Source organism: Pelophylax lessonae (assembly GCF_965119305.1).
Source record: "Pelophylax lessonae genome assembly, chromosome: 5".
Classification (NCBI taxonomy): domain Eukaryota; kingdom Metazoa; phylum Chordata; class Amphibia; order Anura; family Ranidae; genus Pelophylax; species Pelophylax lessonae.
Genome location: NC_138772.1, coordinates 67,641,617 through 67,667,525, shown reverse-complemented (window position 1 = coordinate 67,667,525; position 25,909 = coordinate 67,641,617). Strand labels below are relative to the sequence as shown.

The window sequence follows — 25,909 nt, the reverse complement described above, 5'->3', positions numbered from 1 at the left end:
ATAGCATTGCCAGTGAGGAGATGGGAAAGATCTCCCTGGGACCTGCTCTGCTCTATTTCTCCTTGCCTACAGGTACATGGCCCCGATACATTACTCTCCCTGCTGGCAAACACATGCATGTGTATTTCAACTTTGGGGTGCACACCTTAATGCAATAGGCTGCGCACACCTATGGGCGGTGTAGGTGGAAGCGGCGGTGGAGGAGGACCAGGGCCGGATTAACAGCATCATGGGCTTGGTGCTGAGGATTTTGAAGGGCCTTAAGGGCCGTGCCTTGCCATGCACCCAGAGGAGGAAGGGTGCAGCCATGCATGCCTAATTCAACATGGGATGCTGTCTCTGAAGCCCATAAACACATCCATGCATCGCCAACTGTCCCTCCTTGTCCGGCCTTCACGCTGTGTGGGGAGGTTCTGAGGGTGCTGCCTGGGGAAGCGAGCATAGAAGCCAGACTTCTGTGTTTACAAGTGACAGAAGAGCGGTAACAGTGAATATGGCCAACCCGGGGCCTATATAAAAGGTAGGGGCCTGGAGCTGCAGCTCCAATAGCCCCTACATTAATCTGGCTCTGAGGAGGAGGACGAGGTAGCCAACACTGCTTCTTTTCAAAAATTTTAAATGAGGGTACACCCCAAAAGAGTGAGAAAGAGCAAAAATGGAACAATGGGTGGGTAAGGTCGGTATCCATTGCTATTCTGCATAAGGTACGGAAAAGTCCCGTGGGATCCATGCCTGGTTCATTTTAATGAACGTGAGCTTGTCCACATTGTCTCTGGACAGGCGGCTGCGCTTGTCTGTTATAACGCCCCCAGCCGTGCTAAATACCCGTTCAGATAATACACTGGCTGCAGGGCACGCCAGCACCTCCAAGGCGTAAAGGGCAAGCTCAAGCCATGTGCCCAATTTGGAGACCCAGAAGTTGAAGGGGGCAGACCCGTCATTCACTACATGTAGGCGTGTGCACACATACTGCTCCACCATGTTGGTAAAATGCTGCCTCCTGCTAAGACGTTCCATCTGAGCTGCTGGTGCTGCTGTTTGTTGTGGCGTGCTGACAAAGCTTTTCCACATTTCGGCCATGCTAACCCTGCCTTCTGAGGTGCTGGCGGTGCCCTGGTTGCGTTGGCGACCTCCTCCTCCTCCTCCTCTGCCTTGTGCTTCCACTGTGGCCCCGCTGTCAGATGGGAATGCCAGCAGCATGGCGTCTACCAGCGTGCGCTTGTACTCGCGCATCTTGCGATCGCGCTCCAGTGAGTGAATTAAGGACGGTACGTTGTCCTTGTAACGGGGATCCAGCAGCGTGGCCACCCAGTAATCAGCACAAGTTAGAATGTGGGCAACTCGGCGGTCGTTGTGGAGACACTGCAGCATGTAATCGCTCATGTGTGCCAGGCTGCCCAGAGGCAACGAAAGGCTGTCCTCTGTGGGAGGTGTATCGTCCGTGTCCTCTGTATCCCCCCAGCCACGCACCAGTGATGGCCATGAGCTGGCCTGGGTGCCACCCTGCTGTGAACATGGTTCCATCTCCTCCTCCAGCTCCTCCTCCTCCTCATCCTCCTCATCCTCCAGAACTGTGCCCCTGCTGGACAATTGCGTCCCTGGCGTTTGCGTGTGCAGGAACCCACCCTCGGAGCCCCTTGCGAATGACTGCCCTGAAAGCCTTGGAAATGTTACCTCTTCATCCTCCTCCTCCTCCTCATCCTGTGCCACATCCTCTTCCATCATCGCCCGAATTGTTTTTTCAAGGAGGCATGGAAGTGGGATAGTTAAGCTGAGAACGGCGTCATTGCCACTGGCCATGTTGGTGGAGTACTCAAAACAGCGCAACAAGGCACACAGGTCTCGCATGGAGGCCCAGTTAAATTAAATAGCGGAATAGAAAATATGATCCAAAAAAAGTGTATGTATATCACACGTACACAACCACACTGGGCCCCAATTACTATTGTTTGTACCCCTAAAAGGCTAGATGAGGAGTAGGGGGAGTATGGAACAGGCAGCACCCTCAAACCTTCAGAAGTATGAGATGAACCCCAACAACTTGGAAAGGTGGATCTCTCTCACACGTACCGACACAGACTATCCCGCAATTCAATTGATCCTCAAAGGTTTTTATTGAATAGCGGAATAGGAAATATGATCAAAAAAAGTGTATGTATCTCGCACGTACACAACCACACTAGGCCCCAATTACTATTGTTTGTACCCCTAAAAGGCTAGATGAGGAGTAGGGGGGGTATGGAACAGGCAGCACCCTCAAACCTTCAGAAGTATGAGATGAACCCCAACAACTTGGAAAGGTGGATCTCTCTCACACGTACCGACACAGACTATCCCGCAATTCAATTGATCCTCAAAGGTTTTTATTGAATAGCGGAATAGGAAATATGATCAAAAAAAGTGTATGTATCTCGCACGTACACAACCACACTAGGCCCCAATTACTATTGTTTGTACCCCTAAAAGGCTAGATGAGGAGTAGGGGGGGTATGGAACAGGCAGCACCCTCAAACCTTCAGAAGTATGAGATGAACCCCAACAACTTGGAAAGGTGGATCTCTCTCACACGTACCGACACAGACTATCCCCCAATTTAACTGATCCCCAAAGGTTTTTGATTAAATAGCGGAATAGAAAATATGATCCCAAAAAAGTGTATGTATATCACACGTACACAACCACACTGGGCCCCAATTACTATTGTTTGTACCCCTAAAAGGCTAGATGAGGAGTAGGGGGAGTATGGAACAGGCAGCACCCTCAAACCTTCAGAAGTATGAGATGAACCCCAACAACTTGGAAAGGTGGATCTCTCTCACACGTACCAACACAGACTATCCCCCAATTTAACTGATCCCCAAAGGTTTTTGATTAAATAGCGGAATAGAAAATATGATCCAAAAAAAGTGTATGTATATCACACGTACACAACCACACTAGGCCCCAATTACTATTGTTTGTACCCCTAAAAGGCTAGATGAGGAGTAGGGGGAGTATGGAACAGGCAGCACCCTCAAACCTTCAGAAGTATGAGATGAACCCCAACAACTTGGAAAGGTGGATCTCTCTCACACGTACCGACACAGACTATCCCCCAATTTAACTGATCCCCAAAGGTTTTTGATTAAATAGCGGAATAGAAAATATGATCCAAAAAAAGTGTATGTATATCACACGTACACAACCACACTAGGCCCCAATTACTATTGTTTGTACCCCTAAAAGGCTAGATGAGGAGTAGGGGGGGTATGGAACAGGCAGCACCCTCAAACCTTCAGAAGTATGAGATGAACCCCAACAACTTGGAAAGGTGGATCTCTCTCACACGTACCAACACAGACTATCCCCCAATTTAACTGATCCCCAAAGGTTTTTGATTAAATAGCGGAATAGAAAATATGATCCCAAAAAAGTGTATGTATATCACACGTACACAACCACACTAGGCCCCAATTACTATTGTTTGTACCCCTAAAAGGCTAGGAGTAGGGGGAGTATGGAACAGGCAGCACCCTCAAACCTTCAGAAGTATGAGATGAACCCCAACAACTTGGAAAGGTGGATCTCTCTCACACGTACCAACACAGACTATCCCCCAATTTAACTGATCCCCAAAGGTTTTTGATTAAATAGCGGAATAGAAAATATGATCCAAAAAAAGTGTATGTATATCACACGTACACAACCACACTAGGCCCCAATTACTATTGTTTGTACCCCTAAAAGGCTAGGAGTAGGGGGAGTATGGAACAGGCAGCACCCTCAAACCTTCAGAAGTATGAGATGAACCCCAACAACTTGGAAAGGTGGATCTCTCTCACACGTACCAACACAGACTATCCCCCAATTTAACTGATCCCCAAAGGTTTTTGATTAAATAGCGGAATAGAAAATATGATCCCAAAAAAGTGTATGTATATCACACGTACACAACCACACTAGGCCCCAATTACTATTGTTTGTACCCCTAAAAGGCTAGGAGTAGGGGGAGTATGGAACAGGCAGCACCCTCAAACCTTCAGAAGTATGAGATGAACCCCAACAACTTGGAAAGGTGGATCTCTCTCACACGTACCAACACAGACTATCCCCCAATTTAACTGATCCCCAGAGGTTTTTGATTAAATAGCGGAATAGAAAATATGATCCCAAAAAAGTGTATGTATATCACACGTACACAACCACACTAGGCCCCAATTACTATTGTTTGTACCCCTAAAAGGCTAGGAGTAGGGGGAGTATGGAACAGGCAGCACCCTCAAACCTTCAGAAGTATGAGATGAACCTCAACAACTTGGAAAGGTGGATCTCTCTCACACGTACCAACACAGACTATCCCCCAATTTAACTGATCCCCAAAGGTTTTTGATTAAATAGCGGAATAGAAAATATGATCCCAAAAAAGTGTATGTATATCACACGTACACAACCACACTAGGCCCCAATTACTATTGTTTGTACCCCTAAAAGGCTAGGAGTAGGGGGAGTATGGAACAGGCAGCACCCTCAAACCTTCAGAAGTATGAGATGAACCCCAACAACTTGGAAAGGTGGATCTCTCTCACACGTACCAACACAGACTATCCCCCAATTTAACTGATCCCCAAAGGTTTTTGATTAAATAGCGGAATAGAAAATATGATCCCAAAAAAGTGTATGTATATCACACGTACACAACCACACTAGGCCCCAATTACTATTGTTTGTACCCCTAAAAGGCTAGATGAGGAGTAGGGGGAGTATGGAACAGGCAGCACCCTCAAACCTTCAGTATGAGATTGTGTTCACTGTACCCCACAAAGATTGAGTTCACTGCACCCCACAATGATTGTGTTCACTGCACCCCACAAAGATTGTGTTCACTGCACCTCACAAAGATTGTGTTCACTGTACCCCCCAAAGATTGTGTTCACTGCACCCCACAAAGATTCTGTTCACTGTACCCCACAAAGATTGTGTTCACTGCACCCCAAAAAGATTGTGTTCACTGCACCCCAAAAAGGATGTTGTTCACTGCACCCCAAAAAGGATGTTGTTCACTCCACCCCAAAAAGATTGTGTTCACTGCACCCCACAAAGATTGTGTTCACTGCACCCCAAAAATGATTTTGTTCACTGCACCCCAAAAAGGATTTTGTTCACTGCACCCCAAAAAGGATGTTGTTCACTGCACCCCAAAAAGGATGTTGTTCACTCCACCCCAAAAAGATTGTGTTCACTGCACCCCAAAAAGATTGTGTTCACTGCACCCCACAAAGGATTTTGTTCACTGCACCCCAAAAAGATTGTGTTCACTGCACCCCAAAAAGGATGTTGTTCACTGCACCCCAAAAAGGATTTTGTTCACTGCACCCCAAAAAGATTGTGTTCACTGCACCCCACAAAGGATTTTGTTCACTGCACCCCACAAAGATTGTGTTCACTGCACCCCACAAAGGATTGTGTTCACTGCACACCAAAAAGGATTGTGTTCACTGCACCCCAAAAAGATTTTGTTCACTGCACCCCAAAAAGATTTTGTTCACTGCACCCCAAAAAGATTGTGTTCACTGCAGCCCAAAAAGATTGTGTTCACTGCAGCCCAAAAAGATTGTGTTCACTGCAGCCCAAAAAGATTGTGTTCACTGCAGCTCACACACAGAAAAATGGATGTGGATCACTGACACCTGCCTATCTCCAATCCCACACCACACAGCAATATCGATTGTAGTTTGTAGAACACAGTTTCCCTAAAATTCAGCAGACTCTGTCCCTAACAGGATTGAGAAGAGATCGTAGATCAGGATTGAGTGCAGACCCCACCCCCCACACAGCAATATCGATTGTAGTTTGTAGAAGACACTGACCCTATATAATTCAGCAGACTCTATCCCTAAAATGCCTACAACTCGCCCTGCCTAAACACTCCGACCTGTCCCTCAATTCTATCCGGACACAAATGGTTTTTTCCTGCCTATCTTTCCCTAATCAGCAGCCAGCACGTTGATGTGTGCTCTGTCCCTGAATCTAAGCAGCATAATGACGCCGCTGCGGCTGCCTCGAACTTATAAAGACTTGGTCACATGCTTCAGACGGCCAATCACAGCTACTGAGACATTTGCAGGCATGGCTGGGATGGCTTAAGGCACACCAGTTAAACGATTGTTGATTGGCTGTTGAAAGCCCGCCATGAAAAGAGCGCCAAAGCATGCAAAACCCGGAAATAAAACGACCGAACACGGATTTTTACCCGAACATACAGTAAAGTGTCCGTGTCCGTGTTCGGGTACAAAAAATCCAATTATTCGGTACGAACACGAATAATACAGTCCGTGTTCGCTCAACACTAATGATGAGCGCTATAGAAGGTAAATAGCAAGTGGGTGACACAAGGCTATAAAAAAACGAAATATTTAGATGTGTATATGCAAGGTAATCAGTCCACAATGAAGTCCATCTAATAGGAATAATCCCAAGATGGGGCACTTTGACAGATAAGCAACCAGTTGTCAGAATTAGAAGTCGCTCTGTAGGTACAGAAAAAGAAAGCAGCGCCAATCCAAGTGCAGTAGGAGATAAACAAAGTAATGCACTCACAAGGTATAAGCGGTAAACAGGCATGTAATGATCCACCTCATTGTTCTGGATCCATCCAGGTGGAGAGCTGTAGTAAGAGGCATCCCACGTTGCCGGCCACGCCGGTAGTGCCCAGAGCTCTGGGGCAGTGAGCTTCTAGAGCAGGGGTGTCAAACTCCATTTCATGGCGGGCCGCAACAGCATTATGGTTGTCCTCAAAGGGCCGAATATATCAGTAAGAATATATGTCCAGAGCACCCCACACCCCCTTACACCCTTATATGAGATGTCAAGAGCCCCCCACCATCATAAGTCAAGAGTCGCTCACCCTTCCTTACATCACAATGCACCCCCTTACCTTGTGCTACTGCCAGGAAGAAGATGCGGGTGGACCTGGGAAGAAGAAAGTGCAGGGTCTGGAGGAGGACCAGAGGAGGGCTGGAGTCAGCTTACAGAGTCTGCTGAACGCTGAGACCAGGGGAGGCAGAGACAAGGTGGTGGTGTGGCACAGAGCGGTGCAGGATCTGTAGGAGGAGTTCTGCCCTCCTCTCTGCTGCAGAGTGCCGAGAAGGGGGGTGGGCAAAGACAAGCCTTTCTGCTGCACAGGATCTGGCAAAGGAGTTCTGCCCTCTCTGCTGCCAACTACTAAGACAAGGTGGGGGCAGAGACAAGGGGGGTGCCGCAGCTGCAGGAGAGGTGCGAGGGCCACATGAATTGGCCTGGGGGGCCGCATTCGGCCCGCGGGCCTTGTGTTTGACACTGGTGTTCTAGAGAAACCAGACATCACCAGGACGAAAGGGAGACAGCGGTGGACGTAGTCGTAGCAACGTGGTGCACCTTGTGAGTGCATTACTTTAATAAACCTGACTTTTATTATCTCATACTGCAACTTAGATTTCCACTGCTTTCTTTGCCTTTGCTATTTTATTTTTACAGCATCAGAAAATGTACTTTATAGATCAGGCGATGATTCATCAGTGAATGCTTGACCAATGTAGGGTGAACCTGACACGTGAAGAATTATAATTATATTCTTGCCCTGGTTAGAGTCATAGAAGGCTTGTTTCCAGAAAGTTATCACATGATTCCCAGCATGTCGGAAAATACATTTCACCACTACTCACCGGACTGTTGAAAACATTATATCTTGTTCCTCTTTGCTGTTTATACTGAGCAAATCTCCACCTATTGCTTGGCAAAAGTCCCGGGCTTCAAACCATGTCTTCTTGTCTCCCTCTGGTCTTGTGTACAACTGGTGATGACAAGTACAGGAAACATATTTAATGTATTAATAGCGGTGTCACGGTTACAATACAGAACACTCCCCCCCCCCCAAGATATATGATAATAAAGATGGAGAGGAGTTCTATGGTCCTAACATACTTCTTTTCCTAGAGAGGCAACACTGATCCTCCATGGATAGAGTGCTTTGAGTCAGCGTTGTCACTCTAAGACAAAGGTGTGTTACTGGCAGGATCAACGGGTTAAAAAAAAAAAAGAAAATACGGACTGAAAAGGTAAAACGAATGCAGCTGTTCTATTTCAAATACCAATTTATGCATTAGCAAACCTTTCTTAGGGCTCTTTCACACGGTCCGCATTCTTTTGCGGACCGCTCTCTGCTCAGCGGGGATCGATCTGCCTATCCCCACTAAGCAGGCGGATGACAGCTCCGTGTGTGCGGAGAGGGAGGTGTCAGAGCCCCGCTGCTCTCTATGGGGAATCGGATGAGAACGGACCCCCTGTCCGCTCTCATCCGATCCCATCTGATCCGATCCACTGGATGGATGGAAAATAGGGTTCCCATCGTCCAGATTTCATGGACAGGATCGGATGCGGATGGCAGCGGGTGTCAGCGGACATGTCTCCGCTGACATCTGCTGCCCCATAAGGATGCATGGAGGATCCGATCAGATCCGCCTAAAAAACTGACAGGCGGATTTGATCGGATTGTTCGTGTGAAAGAGGCCTTAGGCCCAGTCTATCTGGACAGTATAGTCATCTGCTGACTCTGCACCCTCCACAGGCAGCTTCATTCTCTAAGGCTCTATGTACACGGGACGTTGTTAAAAGTCCCTTGAATGCTGGAACTTTTTTTTTTGTGTCTTAGGACGTTTAAAACGTCCGTTGTGTCGCGTTTGCACCCGCGTTTAGCGGGCGTTTGCGTTTAAAACCGTTCCTAGAGGTCAAAAAAATCATTCCCCTTTAAAATGGGAAAACGCGAGCGCCAAACGCGGGTCATCGCGTTCGGTCACGTTCGGCCGCGTTTTTACGTTTGAAACGCCGGGAAACACAAGTTCGAACGCAAATAATTGCGTTCCAAAAAATGTCCCTGAACTCAACTGCCTGCAAATGACTGTAAACGACCCTGTGTACATGGACAGATAAGATAACATGTAGGTGGGTTAAGGGGCTTCTGAAAAAAACGCCCAACTGCTCCTAAACGGCCATTTACAACGTCCCGTCAGGGCCAGATTAACGTAGGGGCTATTGGAGCTGCAGCTCCAGGCCCCTACCTTTATATAGGCCCTGGGTTGGCCATATTCACTGTTACCGCTCTTCTGTCACTTGTAAACACAGAAGTCTGGCTTCTATGCTCGCTTCCCCAGGCAGCTCCCTCAGAACCTCCCCACACAGCACGAAGGCCGGACAAGGAGGGACAGTTGCTGATGCATGGATGTGTTTATGGGCTTCAGAGACAGCATCCCATGTTGAATTAGGCATGCATGGCTGCACCCTTCCTCCTCTGGGTGCATGCCAAGGCACGGCCCTTAAGGCCCTTCTAAATCCTCAGCACCAAGCCCATGATGCTCTTAATCCGGCCCTGCGTCCCGTGTACATGGAGCCTAATAAGACACAGAAGTTGAATCCAATGCAATTTTACTTCAGCTAATTGCAGTATAGCGGATGCTTTTCCAGTCCTTTTAGGTTTAAGACAATAACTTTCCTAAATCCGGTCTCTGCCAATATCTAAGAGCCCTTTCACACTGAGGGGCTTTTCAAGCGCTTTGGCCCTACAAAAAATGCCTGAAAAGCTCACAAAAACCTAAACCCATTAAATCAATGAATGCTTTCACACTGGGGCGGTGCAAAAAAATCCTGCAAGCAGCATCTTTGGAGCGCTAAGGCTGCTTTCATACTGAGGCGCTTGAAAACTGCCCATAAAAGGACACTTTCAAACACTTTTGGGGCATTGGCGGTGCACTTTTTTGAAGGCCACTTGACTCAAAAAACGATTTTGAATCGCTTTTCGTGCACTTTTTAGGCGCTTTTGAGGTGCTTATTCCTTTCAATAGAGAGGGGCACTTCTGAGGTGCTTTTTTTAGCGCTTCACACATGCTGCTTACAGGAATTTTTCACCGCCCTGCCAGCATTTGCCCCAGTGTGAAAGCATTCATTGATTTGAATGGAAATTGGTTTTCGTGAGCTTTTTTAGGCACTTTTTTTTAGCGCAAAAATGCCTGAATAGCGCCTCAGTGTGAAAGGGGTCTAAAAAAGCACCTAAAAACTCCCCTCTCCATTAAAATGAATAGAAAGGACCTCAAAAGCACCTGAAAAGCTCTCCAAAAGCACTTCAAACTGGTTCTTGAAGCAGTTTTTGAGTCACATTTCCTTAAAAAAAGCACATCGCAAAAGCATTCAGCGTTTTATGGGCAGTTTTCCAGCACGTCAGTGTGAAAGGGCTCTAAGGCTGCTTTCACACTGAGGCGGTTGAAAACTGCCCATAAAATGCCGGGAGCTTTTGCAGCGCTTTTTAAGCGCTTTTGAGATGTTAGTGGTGTGCTTTTTTTTTTTTTCAATGAGATTTTTATTAAGTGGTGTGCTTTTCTGAAGGTCACATGACTCAAAAGAACAATTTTGAGGTGCTTTTTGAAGCGATTTTCTAGCGCTTTTGAGGTGCTTCCCATTCATTTCAATTTCATTTTCCATTCATTTCAATTTGAGGTGCTTTTTTTTTAGCGCTCCAAACATACTCCAAAAATGCTGCTTGCAGGAGTTTTTTCACCGCCCCTCCAGCACACCGCCCCAGTGTGAAAGCATTCATTGATTTGAATGGAAATTAGTTTTCGTGAGCTTTTCAGGTGCTTTTTTTAATGCCAAAACTCCTGAAAAGCGTCTCAGTGTGAAAGGGGTCTAACACTGTCTGAAGGAACTTGGAAGATTCAGGCTGAAATGTTGGTATGACACAGCACAAATGTAACCTAATGCAATTCAATACAACACATAAAAATACATAGTGTATCTCACAAAAGTGAGTACACCCCTCACATTTTTGTAAATATGTTATTATACCTTTTCATGTGACAACACTGAAGAAATGACACTTTGCTACAATGTAAAGTAGTGAGTGTACAGCTTGTATAAGGCCCCGTTCACACTGGGGCGATCCGACTTGGGGGGGCGACCTCCAAAGTCGCGGTGCGACCAGCGCGCCGCGACCTCGGAGCGGCCGCCACGGACTTCATAACATTGAAGTCTATGGCAGTTGCCTCCGGGTCGCCCCAAAGAAGCTCCGAACCCTTTTTCTAAGTCGCAGCGACTTGTGTCGCTCCTATTAGAACGGGTCCGCAGCTTCCCTATGGAAGGCGACCTACGGCGACCTGTGAGGCGACCAGGTCTCCTCACAGGTCGCCTTATTGTGAACGGGGACTTACAGTGTAAATTTGTTGTCCCCTCAAAATACCTCAACACACAGCCATTAATGTCTAAACCGCTGGCAACAAAAGTGAGTACACCTATAAGTGACCAATGTCCAAATTGTGCCCAAAGTGTCAATATTTTATGTGGCCACCATTTTTTCCAGCACTGCCTTAACCCTTTTGGGCATGGAGTTCACCAGAGCTTCACAGGTTGCCATTGGAGTCCTCTTCCACTCCTCCATGACGACATCACGGAGCTGGTGGATGTTAGAGACCTTGCGCTCCTCCATCTTCCATTTGAGGATGCCCCACAGATGCTCAATAGGGTTTAGGTCTGGAGACATGCTTGGCCAGTCCATCACCTTTACCCTCAGCTTCTTTAGCAAGGCAGTGGTCGTCTAGGAGGTGTGTTCGGGGTCCTTATCAGGTTGGAATACTGCCCTGCGGCCCAGTCTCCGAAGGGAGGGGATCATACTCTGCTTCAGTATGTCACAGTAAATGTTGGCATTCATGGTTCCCTCAATGAACTGTAGCTCTCCAGTGCCGGCAGCACTCTTGCAGCCCCAGACCATGACACTCCCACCACCATGCTTGACTGTAGGCAAGACACACTTGTCTTTGTACTCCTCACCTGGTTGCCGCCACACACGCTTGACACCATCTGAACCAAATATGTTTATGTTGGTCTCATCAGACCACAGGACATGGTTCCAGTAATCCATGTCCTTAGTCTAATTTTCTTCAGCAAACTGTTTGCGGGCTTTCTTGTGCATCATCTTTAGAAGACGCTTCCTTCTGGGATGACAGCCATGCAGACCACTTTGATGCAGTGTGTGGTGTATGGTCTGAGCACTGATAGGCTGATCTCCCACTCCTTCAACCTCTGCAGCAATGCTAGCAGCACTCATACGTCTATTTCCCAAAGACAACCTCTGGATATGATGCTAAGCCCGTGCACCCATTTCCTTTGGTGGACCATGGCGAGGCCTATTCTGAGTGGAACCTGTCCTGTTAAACTGCTGTATGGTCTTGGCCACCGTGCTGCAGCTCAGTTTCAGGGTGTTGGCAATCTTCATATAGCCTAGGTCATCTTTATGTAGAGCAACAGTTCTTTTTTTTTTAGATCTTTAGAGAGTTCTTTGCCATGAGGTGCCATGTTGAACTTCCAATGACCAGTATGAGAGAGTGAGAACGATAACACAAAATTTAACACTCCTGCTCCCCATTCACACCTGAGACCTTGTAACACTAACGTTTTACATGACACCAGGGAGGGAAAATGGCTAATTGGGCCCAATTTGGACATTTTCACATAGGGGTGTATTCACTTTTGTTGCCAGTGATTTAGACATTAATGGCAGTGTGTTGAGTGTCATTTCTTCAGAGTCACATGACGTCGAGGGAGGAAAATGGCTAATTGGGCCCAATTTGGACATTTTCACTTAGTACTACACTTAGTAAATACAGGGTGTACCGGTGTCATAGAGCATTGTGGGGTTTTCAAACAGAGAGCACAGAGGAGCTGCTTGCTTTTAGACTGTCTTTCTCAAACTTACAACATATGGCCCTGCAGGTGGAGATGGGGGGTCTGTGAAGAGCTCTCTTGGAAATGTACCGTCATAGAAATCCCCCTACTTACCTTGAAACAAGAGCTTATGTGGCTGTTTGTCCCCCACCCCTCTGGGCACTTTGGCTCTGGCGTTGTTTTCGGGATTGGTGGCGGTGTCACTCCTTGCGCATATTTCTTGCAGACAAACTTAGCTTTCTCATCACAGTTGATGACATCCCACAATCCACCTTTGTTTCCGGTTCTCATCACAACACAACCCTGTTTTCTCCCTTTAAAATGAAAAATTTACATCAATACAGACACATGCAGGAAAATATTACCTATGCAGTTCACACAGACATGAATATGGGTCATATGAGAAAGGCACAGGCTGCCTGAAAATGCCAGTGATGTGTATAGTAGAGGCACTGTACCCAATGGAGGCACTCAAAAAAAAATAAAAAATACGCTATATTATCAAAAGTATTGGGACGCCTGCCTTTACACGCACATGAACTTCAACCACTTCCCGACCACCCGCCGCAGATTTACTGCAGCAGGGTGGCTCTCCTGTGCAAACCGACATAGAGCTACGCCGGTCACGTGCGGAAAGCTAGGCGTGCCGCCTACGTGCTCCTGCCCCCACTCGGCAACGGGGAAGCCGCTGCGGGTGTCAGGCGCCTCCGATTGCCACCTGACACCCGCGATCTCTCCCTGCTGAGAGAGAAGGACGGTCGGATGTTGTAAACACAGCCAACCGTCCTTCTCCCTGGGATGATCATAGAGATCCTTCTATATAGGATCACATGTCTCTATGGTCATTTCACAAGCCACGCCCCCCCACAGTTAGAATCACTCCCCTAGGCTCGCATTTAACCCATTGATCACCCATAGGGTTAACCCCCTTCCCTACCAGTGTCATTATTACAGTAACAGTGCATATTTTTAGCTCTGATTACTGTAGTAATGTCACTGCTACCCACAAAAGTGTCAATGTCAGTTAGGGGTCCGATCTGTCCACCGCAATGTCGCAGTCCCGCAAAAAACCACAGATTGCCGCCGTTACTAGTAAAAAAATAAAATAATAAAAATTACATAAATTGTAGTTAGTAGATGCGATAACTTTTGCACAAACCAATCAAAATACGCTTATTGCGATTTTTTTTTTTACCAAGAAAACAAATTGGCCTAAAATGTTAAAAAAATTTTGATTTTTACATATTTTTTTGAGAATGTTATATAGCAGAATGTGAAAAATATTGTTTTTTTTTTTCAAAATTGTCTAGTTTTTTTGTATATAGCGCAAAAAATAAAAATCACACAGGTGATCAGATACCACCAAAAGAAAACTCTATTTGTGTGAAAAAAAGGACATCAATTTTATTTAGGTACAGTGTCGCACGACTGCGCAATTGTCCGTTAAAGTAATGCAATGCCGAATCGCAAAATAGGGCCTGGTCATTAAGGGGGAAAATCTTCCGGTCTTAAAGTGCTTAACCACTTTACCTCCGCTCACATGGAGGCTACTGCGGCAAAGTGCCGCGATCCGTCCAGCGACGTAGACCTACGTCGCTGGACTCCGCCCCTTGTGGGCGGCGCTCGCGCGCCGCCGGAGGCTCGCTCCCGCTGTGTTTCAGTCTGGAGATCCACACAGCGGGCGGATCTCCATAGTGACAGGGAGTGACAGATCGGAGTGTTCAGCATAGCTGGACATCCGATCTGTCCTTCTGTCACACAGTCACCCCCCCCCCCCCACACGTCAGTAAGCACCAGGCATACATTAACCCCTCCCTCTCCAATAAAATTAACCCCTTCCCTGCCAATGTCATTTTTACAGTAACAGTGCATATATATAGCACTGATTACTGTAGAAATGTCACTGGTACCCCCAAAAGTGTCAAAAATGTCAGTCAAGGGTCCGATCTGTCTGCCGCAATGTCGCAGTCCTGCAAAAAAAACGCAGATCACCGCCATTACGCGTTAAAAAAACCCACCAAAAATGACAGAAATCTTTCCCTTAGTTAGTAAACGCGATAACTTTTGCGCAAACCAATCAAAATACGCTTATTGCAATTTTTTTTACTAAACATAGGTAGCAGAAAACAAATTGGCCAACAATTTAAAAAAAATTTGATTTTTACATTTTTTTTGGGGGGAATTTCATATAAAAAAATGTGAAAAATATTGTTATTTTTTCAAAATAAACGCTCTTTTTTTGTTTATAGCGCAAAAAGTAAAAATCGCACAGGTGATCAAATACCACCAAAAGAAAGCTCTGTTTGTGGGAAAAAAAGGACGTAAATTTTGTTTGGGTACGGCGTCGCACGACCGCGCAATTGTCAGTTAAAGTCGCACAGCGCCGAATCGCAAAAAGTGGCCTGGACGGAAGACAGCAAAATCCTCCGGTGGTAAAGTGGTTAATGGTATCCTCCCAGTCTTTGTCCGTGGGGTTAGGCTCGGTTCACACTATTGCGATGCGGGAAGGCTGCGAATTCGCAGCCTGTTCCCGCATCGCACACGCACCCCCGGCAGTTCACACTGCCATATGCGATCCGCTGGGGGTGTCAATGTAATCTTAACGACACCCCCAGTTTGATCGCATATCGCAGTGCGATCGTGCAGTTCGCACAGGATCGGATCGCACAAGTGTGAACCGCTGTGCGATCCGATCCTGATGCGGCAGCAAAAATGCCTCCTGTGCGTCTTTGCTGCGGGTGCGGTGCGAATTTAGCCATACAAACTGTATGGCTAAACTCGCACCGCACAGCTGATCGCATGTCATGTCGGAGCAGTGCGCTCCGACATGACATGCGAACCCGGCACACGCAGAAGTGTGAACCGGGTCTAAAATATTGAGTTGACCCACCCTTTGCAGCTATAACAGCTTCAACTCCTCTGGGAAGGCTGTCCACAAGGTTTAGAAGTGTGCCTATGGGAGTGTTTGACCATTATTCCAGAATAGCTTTTGTGAGGTCAGGCACTGATGTTGGAGGAAAGGCCTGGCTCGCAGTCTCCGCTCAAATTCATCCAAAAGATGTTCTATCAGGTTGAGGTCAGGACTCTGTGCAGGCCAGTCAAGTTCCTTCACCCCAAACTTGCTCATCCAAGTCTTTATGGACCTTGCCTTGTGCAATGGTGCGCAGTCCTATTGGAACAGAAAGGGGCCATCCCCAAACTATTCCTACAAAGTTACGAGCATAAAATTGTCCAAAATGTCTTGGTATGCTGATGCCTTAAGAGTTCCCTTCACTGGAACTAAGGGGCCAAGCCCAACCCCTGAAAAACAACCCCACACCATAATCCCCTCTCCACCAAATGATTTTGACCAGTGCACAAAGCAAGGTCCACAAAGACATGGATGAGCTAGTTTGGGGTTGAGGAACGTGACTGGCCTCAATCCCATAGAACACAAGAGCAGAGACTGTGAGCCAGGCCTTCTTGTCCAACATTAGTGCCTGACCTTACAAATACGCTTCTGGAAGAACAGTCAAACATTCCCATAGACACTCCTAAACCTTGTGCTCAGCCTTCCCAGGAGAGTTGAAGCTGTCATAGCTGCAAAGAGTGGACCAACGTAATATTAAACCCTACGGACTAAGACTGGGATGCCATTAAAGTTCATGTGTGTGTGTAAAGATAGGCGTCCCAATACTTTTGGTAATATAGTGTTTGCATGGAAGGAGCTCCAGAATAAAATAGTGCAAATTAATTTATTAGTTTTATACTAAAAAAACAGCCAATGCATTTCAGGGGTCAGACTGCCACCCCCCCCCCCCCCCCCCCCCCATTCATCAGAGCTTCAGTTGAAATAAAAACCTTGAATGAATTCAAAATAGAGGCTTCCTGTGTGGATCTGTGTAGGAAAGCTAATAGCTGGATCATGAAAGTTTCTTCTCCAGCCATTAAGCCAAATGCCAATGGAGGCACTGGACAGGCAGTACCGCTGCCAAATGTAACCCATTTAAAGCATAAATAAACATAACTAGTAGCTATCTGTTAAAAAAAACATAATAGAAAAATGTGAGTAGGTGGCTCTTTATTGTAGAAGAGACATGCAATGGCAAACATCTACCTGCCTGCTCGCAGTCTTTTAATGAATGCACACTGAGCTGTGCATGCGCAGCTCAGCATACATTCCCGGCATGTTCCAGCCGTGCCCAAATGAGACACTCCTGTGCGCATGTGCAGGATGTCATTTACCAACCAGCCAAACAAGAGGCCAAAAACTCCATCACCCAGAAGTAGCCGAGAAGAAGATGACAGCGGCTGGTGAGAGATTTAAACTGCATCACTAGAAGGAGAAGGTATTTCTTTGAGTTTAGTTCTGCTTTACATGAATAAGTCCACATCATAATCGCAAGCTAAATGCTTGGTTTGAGGTTGTGGTGAGATATTTCAATAGAAAATCACTCTTTGGCCACAATAAAAGCAGGAATTCAGGAGGGAGAAGCATCTCCCCCTGGCAGGCCTGGCAGCTGCTGCTTTACCATGGAAGGTAGAGAGTGTCACTAATGTGGACAAACCCTTACACTGTTCTTAAAGTGGTTGTAAACCCTTACATAAACCAAGTAAAGTGACTGGCCTCAGGTGATGCACAGAGATTAAACAAATCTTCCTACATAAGTTGTACCTGTTTATCTGCAGTCCTATCTTCTCTACAGCCTTCTAGATCTGGTTTTTCTCAGCTACAGAAAGCAGGGGGTGGGGATCTGATGTCACATACTTGCACAGCATAGAGCAGGCTGTGTAAGGCTGCATTCACACTTGAGCGTAGCGTTTTTGCTTTTTACAGCGATTTTTACCGCGATTTTCAGGCGTTTTTTTCAGGCGTTTTTGGAGGCAGGCATTGAAGAAGCTCAAAAAGAAGCTCATGTACTTTTTTTTAAGCTACAGGCGTTTTGCTTCAGGCGTTAAAACGCTCAGATGTGAACAGGGGCCATTTAAATGAATGGGGTTTTACTTGTTGGGCGTTTCGGAACGTTTTTTTTTTTAGCGTTTTTAGAGCTGGAAAACGCTCAAAAACGCCCAGGTGTGAATGGAGCCTAATTGAAAATAAGGGTTAACAGGCGCATGGGCTGCAGGCCCCAAATAAGTCCATATGAAAGTTCATTTAAAAAGTCCATATGAAGTGGAAATGTAATATGGTGATATAGCAAGGATAAAAAGTCCAACGACTTAGGGCTGCCATCAATGGGAACAAACCAAGGTTCCAGTAGGCTGTGAAAGACAAACAAAGGAAGAGGCGCCTCTGAATGTAGACTGTAGACATTTTTTTAATGTAGACATAAAATGTCTACAGGTCTACACTTAGAGGCGCCTCTCCCTTTGTTTGCTGAGTGTAATCTAAGACCAGAGTGGAGGGACAGGACACACCCCCTCTACACGGTCTCATAGGGAAGCATGCACAGCTGGGGCTGTCAATCACCTTCTGTGTGCTGGAGAGGGGGTGGGGCCAGATAGATCAGACCACACTACGATTGAGGCAAGTACACACTATAGAGGGATATGCTTTGTTCATTTTTCCCTTTAGAGGTTTACAACCATTGTAACCTGCATCCAGGGCTGTCATAGTCATTAGCCCTCAGGATTTCTCTAATGTTATCCATCCAGTAGACACTTTGTTTTACAGTGCCAAGACCTGATGAAGAGGGACCTTTTGAAACCCCAAAACACATTGACTTTTTATGACAATAGATTCTAAATAACGTTAAAACTGGACTTGGCACTTTCCTTGTTGCTTACTCAGTTCCCAATCAAACAAGGAGCAATGAAATTGGGTGACTTACCAGGGCTTTCAGCATCCCAGTGAGTGTACAAAACCCCGTTGTTGGTGGTCCATTTGAAAGTCTGCTTTTCCTCCATGTTTGAGAGTCCTGTCCAGAAATATTTCTCTGGTCTAAGCCCAATCAGACTTGTTAGATAGGCCTGTTCAAATCTGCAAATGCCAAAAAGTCAACATCCTGTCATAATATTATCAACATTCTTTCTAATACCAATGATTGGGGAAATTGAATGGAGGGTTTCTGGTGTGAGGTAGACCCCTTTCACACAGGTTTTCTGATCAGGTCTGCCTGTCAGTTTTTCAGGTGGACCTGATCGGATGCTCCCAGCACCTCTATGGAGCAGCGGATGCCAGTGGTGGCATGTCCGCTGACACCCACTGCTCTCCGATCCGATCCAATGTGGTCCGATTAATCCAGACGGATAGAAACCCTATTTTCCATCCGTCTGGAGGATTTGGATTGGATGCAAACAGACAGGCAGTCCCTTCTGATCCGATCTCCCATAGAGGGGAGCAGGGATCTGACAGGTCTGTCTCTGCAAAATACCTGCTTAGCGGGGATCGGCAGATCGATTCCCCGCTGAGCAAAATGTAGTCCGCTGGGTGGAAAGCCCGTGTGAAAGGACCCATATTAGTAAAACAAATTGTTGTATTGTAGTATAAAATAAACATAGGATAAGTCTTGGTTCACACTGGGGCAACTTGTCAGGCGACTTAGCCGCCTGACAAGTCGCGCTCCATTCAGTGCAATGAAGTCGCTCCGACTTAGAAAAAGGTTCCTGCACTACTTTGGGGGCGACTTGCATTGACTTCTATTAGAGAAGTCGTATTCAAGCCCCACTGAAGTCGCGCTGCACGGGGCAGCTTCAGAGTCGGGTGACTTTGCAGCCGCCCCAGTGTGAACCCAGGCTAAGAGTAGGATTTTAAAGGTGCTACATTAGTTAACTAAACAAAACAGTTAAACTCCAGTAGTATTTATTACAAATCCACTTTAAACTAACTGATATTTTGCTAACTGTAAGAATAATATTATTTACTTGTAAAAGCAAAAGATTAATTTTGGCACATTATATATGTAACATCCTCCTAGTTAGCTGCTAGTAGGTTTAGGCAAATTTATTTTTGGCTCCTCTGTAGCCAGAGGAGCCGGTTGATTGCTTTTGGCTGTTCTGTGTTTCACAGGCTGCAAATTTGATTGCTCCTCCCTGCATTTTAGAGCTCTCTGGGTTGTTATGGAACATAGGTGTGGAGCCATCAAATGGGTAGCAAGACTATTTATGCTGCCTCAGCCAATCCCTGGTCGGGGGGGGGGTGACCAGCAGGGGGCTGATGTGCGCATAAATAGCCTGGGACCTAGAATAGCAGGGTCCTTTACTTAGTGGAGATGGACTCAGCCTGGAGGGGCTATCTGCCCTCCTGGGCTATCCAGTTGGAGTTTACAAGTGGTTCAACAGGGTCCCAGGTCAAGGAGAGTTGGGGAGCTGATTGCTGGAGTTACAGGAACAGTTTGGAGTAAAGTCTGCTGAGGATCTGGCTGGGAGGCTCATGGTACAAGGTCTGATAATGGAAGGAGGCATCCATGTATACAGGGACACAGTGAGTAAAGGCCTGAGAGAGATCTGTTCCAGAGTTTGCTGACTCGGCTGTTTTCGGTGTGGGATTCCCCTGAAGCTTTACGTCCACTTCCCCTTATACTAGAAGTCTACTTTTAACCACTTCCATACCACTGGCCGTCATATGACGTCCTTAGCTTTGAGTGGAGATATTTGAATGATGCTTGCAGCTACAGGTATCATACAGATACTTTTTTTTTCTGCCGGCGATTCCCTGCACAGTAAATGTTATGACGTCATGTCCCGCCTTGACAAATGAAAAAAACTACACGTGTGTGCAATTTTAAAGCATGATATGTTGGGTATCTATTTACTCCAAGTATTTTTTCAAAAAAAAGTCTGCCATTTTATTCCCTAGGGTCTCTGCTAAGTTCTAATTAATTTTCTAGCAAGAAAACTATGATTTTTACACGTAGGAGAGGAATGTCAGAATTGGGCCGGTATGGAAATGGTTAAGAAGTTAGTTCCACTAGAGAGTGTCCTCATTTCAAATTGCACTGGATTATTCCAAGGCTCCCCCTATCCCAGTTCTTCAACCAATAACCCCCCCCCCCCACCAAAAAAAAAAAGAAACTTCTGCCTGGTTGTTGAGTGGAGAGACTGATAGGCTGCTGCAGTATCTTGGCCTAGGCCAACAAGGCCCAGGCCTAGGGTGGCACTTTGCAGGGGGGCAGCAAAAAAAGTGGGCACCGATAAGCTTCACTGATGGGGCTGCATTGACTGCACTAATGGGCTGCACTGATGGCCACTGATGAGGCTGCAATGACTGCCACTGATAAGGGTGCGCTGATGGCCACTGATGAGGCTGCACTGATAAGGTGCACTGATGGGGCTGCACTGATAAGGCAGCACTGATGGGCACTGATATGATGCTCTGATAGGCTGCACTAATAGGCACTGATAGGCTGCACTGATGGGCACTGATAAACTGGATGTAGTCTGTGGTTTACTGATAACAGGACGGGACATAAACATGAATCGGTGTGGCCTTTACAGGAAGGGGTGGGTCATATTTAAATTATGGGGTGCACAAGTTTAGTCAGGCCTAGGGCAGCACAAAACCTAAATACATCACTGGGCTGCTGTGCACCCAGTGGGTAATGGACCTGGGGACAGGCAACGGGATCAGGCGGGGGTCTGCAATGCATATACGGTACCTGTCTTCCACCGTCATCAAAAAAGCGGCATGTGTATTGCAAGTGGAGTTGGCTTCTGAAAATGTGGATTTTTCTTCAGCTATGATGTAGCAATAGAATCCGTGTCTTTTCCATCCCTGCAAACATGAGAGTACAATCACCAAACTGAATGATCAAATTCCTTATTTGTGTGCCTATGCAATTGTGAAGAGGTGATTAAAGCACATCAGCAAATGATGGAGATGTATCTGTTTCACTGTTGAACCGCTTTATAATTAGTGTTGGTCATACAGAATATAATTTATCTATCAGTGGGTAATAGCATGAAAACCTGTATTCTGGCATCTTTTCTGTTAATCATAATAAAATGTAAAGTTAAACTCCAGCAACAACTTTGTTTTATTATGGTTAGAATTTTCAAGGGTTAATACATCTTATTCATTTTTATTGATGTGCCTGACGGAGGGATTTTCGAAATTTCCTGTATAGTTACTGGGGCAGAGAATGGACATGAACTTATGAGAATGAACTAAAAGTGCTGCCTGTATAATTGTTTTAAAGCCCAACTTAACTTTAAATTAATGGTCCTTGAAGGCCTTTTCACATTAATCAGTTTTTGATGCGATTTTGGGGTTTTAAAAGAAGATGAAAAATGCATAAAAATTCTATCCCTTTAAATCCTATGGAAACCTTCACACTGCAGGTGTGTTGCAAAAGTTCTGCATGCTGCATCCATTGCAAGTTGATGAGAAGGCATTAACCACTTGCCGACCATATAACTTGCATATACTGTATGGTGGCAAAGTGGCACTGCTGCATCAGATCACATACCTAGTACATAATCCTGCACTTTTAGGTCTGGGGCGCGCATGTATGCCACCGGCGGCTCACTCCCGCTGTGATTTTACACACTGGGAGCTGATTTGCGGGTACTGCGGACACGATGTGCGCCGGCACCCGCCAATCCTTTGGCACTGAGGGAGAACAAGGATCTGCCTATGTAAACAAAGCATATTGTTCTGTCAGTACAGAAGGCATGGATCCTGTGTTCCTGTAAAGCAGTGACAAGGATCAATGTCTCCACCTAGTGAAAGCACCTCCCATAGTACACAGAAACAGTGGCTAGGCACACATTTAACACTTTGACAGTCCCTGATGCTAACCGCTTTTCAGCCAGCGTCATCTGTACAGAGACAGTGCATATTTTTTTTTAACACTGATCAATGTATTAGTGTCACTGGTTCCCAAAAAGTGTCAGTTAGCTGTCCGACTGTCCGCAGCAATATTGCAGTGCGGCTCTAAGTCGCTGATCGCCGCCATTACTAGTAAAAAAAAAAAAAGTTTTTGAAAATAAATAAAAATATCCCATACTTTGGAGACGCCATAACTTTTGCACAAACCAATCAAAATATGCTTATTGGGATATCTTTTTTTTACCAAAAATATGTAGCAGAATACATATTGGCCTAAATTAATGAAGAAGTTTAATTTTTTCCATTTTTTTTATTGGATATGTTTAATAGCAGAAAGTAAAAAATATTGTTTTGTTTTTTTTTTTCAAAATTTACAATATTCTTTTGTTTATAGTACAAAAAGTAAAAACCGCAGAGGTGATCAAATACCATAAAAAGAAAGCTAATTTGTAGAAAAAAAGGACATAAATGTTATTTGGGTACAGATTCAATTATCAGTTAAAGTAACGCAGTGCGGTATCTCAAAATTTGGCCTGGTCAAGAAGGGGGGTAAATGTTCAGTGGAGGTCAAGTGGTTAAAAGGCTATCAGCGTGAAAGGGCCCTGAAGTTGACCAAAAGGGCATCAAAAATGAATCAGTGTGAAAGGGCCCTAACAGTTCATTTTCTTTAGAAAGCAGCCACAGCATGAGTTGAAAAGCCTGCTCCTCTGCCAACATGCTTTAGAAAAGGACACTTGCTTTTTGCGCGGAAGCAGTGGTTTCCCTGCAGAGGTTCAACATGACCCCTGCTGAGTCAGATTTATAGTTCTGCATTGAGCAAAGCCCACTATCATTGTCTCAGCAGCGGGTCTGTAGGACATCTGCAGGGAGACCACAGCTTCCACGCAGAGAACAATGGTCCATCTCTGCAGCCTGCTGGCAGGGGACAGACATTTATATTTAGAATGTGGCTGCTTTCCAAAATTTTTTTTTTTTTACCTACCTGAAATCTAATAAGCTTTTTTAAACTGAAGGCTCAATTGGATTTTAAAAAGAGGCAATGGCTAGGGAGACATGTTCCTGTTCTGATTTGAAGACAGGACCCACCAGAACATTTTTACTGGCTTGGCCATTGGCTGAGCTTGGCACACATGTGACCAGATGAGTGTTTCTTTTCTCCAACACATCAGAAAATCTCTGTATACATTAAATCTAAACTGCAGACAGTTGAATACACAGATGAAATACATACATGAGAGCTGTTTTCTTGCAAAAGGAGTTGTATTTCTGTCCATACATTCCCTGGATTTACAAAGCTCTACCACCCGGGACAGCCAGACAGATGACATCAATTAGTTTGACTACAAAAGGGATATAGTGTTGGGCTGATAACCAGAGCCACCCCAGACATATCCAGAAGATGTCCGTACAGCAGGACCATTAGACTGTATTTCTGGGACTGGTGAGAGGGCATTGCTGCCATCGACTTATTGCTGCTAGTAGAGACTGAGCACATAGAAAAGTCCAAGTTTCTGTTGCTTGCAGAGTTTACCAAGACTGTATTTATATGCACCACCATAATAACAGGGGCCCAACGCTAGCTGGCTGAAGAACTGTAATGTTCCGGTACCTTTGGTACCCTAAATTACACTTTCCACAAGTGTATGCGCCCTACCATTTACTTTTGGATAGGTGCGCATACACCTTTAAGACTGGAGCTGTCATCACTCAGCGCCAGACTAGATGGCTATTTAAGGCGTCGGTTCTCACTCACATGTGTTCTGGATGCTAACCTTGCTTGAAGCTTCCATGCTTGCAAGCTTACTTCGCTGACGGAACCTCGCTGCGCTGATCCCTGTATACCGCTACTGGATCATCCGCCTCTCCTGAACCACCCTTCGGCTGTATCGCTAATAGTGCTAAGTACCCCGCAGGGGAATTCTCTATAAACTTATACTAAGCTTACACTATCTAGCTCTGCATAGTAAAGACTGTTTATTACATCTGCATAAACTAGATTGCTAGCTCTTGTGACTACTGCTACTTTTCTGCACTGGGTTGATCTCTTTTGTATGTCCACCTGCTATTCTATCATCTGCTATCATACAACATTGCTAAACCTTCCTGCATCCATCTGCTACTGTCTCACCTTCAAGTGTCTATCACCTATCACCTCCACTCAACCTATCCCTCAACCTTCATCATTGTGTTACCACATACATAAAGTCATTCTAGGAACCAGCTTGCTAATTGTGTGTATTTACTGGCTGAAATAAGACCTTCCACACATGATGAGTCATTGAGGTTGGGAATGGTATCTCAGCATATCTCTTACATGGCTACTGACGTGGAACTATTTCTGCAGCTGAAAATCCACACCATATAAGAAACGCAGGAGCGTTACAGATTGAACGAACCAAAAAAATGGATTCAGCAGAAATAACCACTCAGGTGACACAATTAAAACAGCAAGTATCTGCGTTAATACACGCACTTGCTGAATTAAAAGAAGACAATCAGGCTCTGTCGCAGCAGGTAATTAGACTGACACAACTTACCTCTGCTCAGTCCCCTGAACCCAAGATAAATCCCCCTTTGGTATTTACAGGCGATCGCAAAAAATTTTGCAAATTTAAAAACGCATGTGAGTTACTTTTTTTGCTAAAACCTCGTACCTACCTTACTGATCACATTAAGGTTTGTACTATTATTTCTTACCTATCAAACGATCCTCGAGCCTGGGCAGACTCTCTTTTTGAGAAAAACGACCAGCTTCTCAACTCCTATGCCTTGTTCCTGGCAGAGCTCACTAGCCTATATGATGACCCTAATAGGCAGAGTACTGCTGATCTTCAGTTAAGATCCTTGTAACAAGGAAGGAGGCCTGTAGAAGACTTTGTCGCAGAGTTCAAGAGATGGACCCTTGATTCAGAATGGAATGATGCATCTCTGAAAACCCAATTTAGGCTTGGCCTATCAGAAGCCGTTAAGGACGAGCTCGCCCGAGCGGATCTGCCAAAAACCCTGGATGCACTAATACAACTCTGTATTACCATAGATAGAAGACTACGAGAAAGAAAGGCTGAAAAGATGGGAATGCCATTATCCGTTTCCTCTCGGAGTCTGGCCGTTGACCCCGTTCCTATGGAGATAGGAACCATACGCCCACCGCTATCAACTATGGAAAAAGCCAAAAGACGAAATGAAAATCTCTGCTTGTACTGTGCATCCCCGGATCACAAGATAAACGTCTGTCCCCTAGTCAACAAAAAGAAGGGCGAGTGTTCACATGTCTCCCTAGGAGGATTGACAACTTCATTCACTAACCCCTACATTTCTATTTTTTTGACATTACAGTGGGACCAGAACAGGATTACTACTAAGGCCATGATTGACACAGGATCTTGTGGAAATTATATGGATATATGTTTTGCTGCTTTAAATAAAATTCCTATTATTTCT

The 25,909-nt window shown here is 45.6% G+C and overlaps 1 protein-coding gene across 1 annotated transcript in view; it reads right to left on the bottom strand.

Annotated features, from left to right (window-relative positions):
• The window catches only part of LOC309556055 (macrophage mannose receptor 1-like), a 256,698-nt gene that overhangs the window by 148,712 nt on the left and 82,077 nt on the right, over positions 1 to 25,909 (bottom strand). Inside the window, exons 10-13 of the mRNA XM_082258349.1 lie at positions 21,297 to 21,412; positions 18,531 to 18,679; positions 12,835 to 13,034; positions 7,680 to 7,807 (exon numbers count right to left, since the gene is read on the bottom strand). Of these exons, the coding sequence (XP_082114475.1) occupies positions 7,680 to 7,807; positions 12,835 to 13,034; positions 18,531 to 18,679; positions 21,297 to 21,412 (593 nt within the window). The remainder of the gene's footprint in view (positions 1 to 7,679; positions 7,808 to 12,834; positions 13,035 to 18,530; positions 18,680 to 21,296; positions 21,413 to 25,909) is intronic.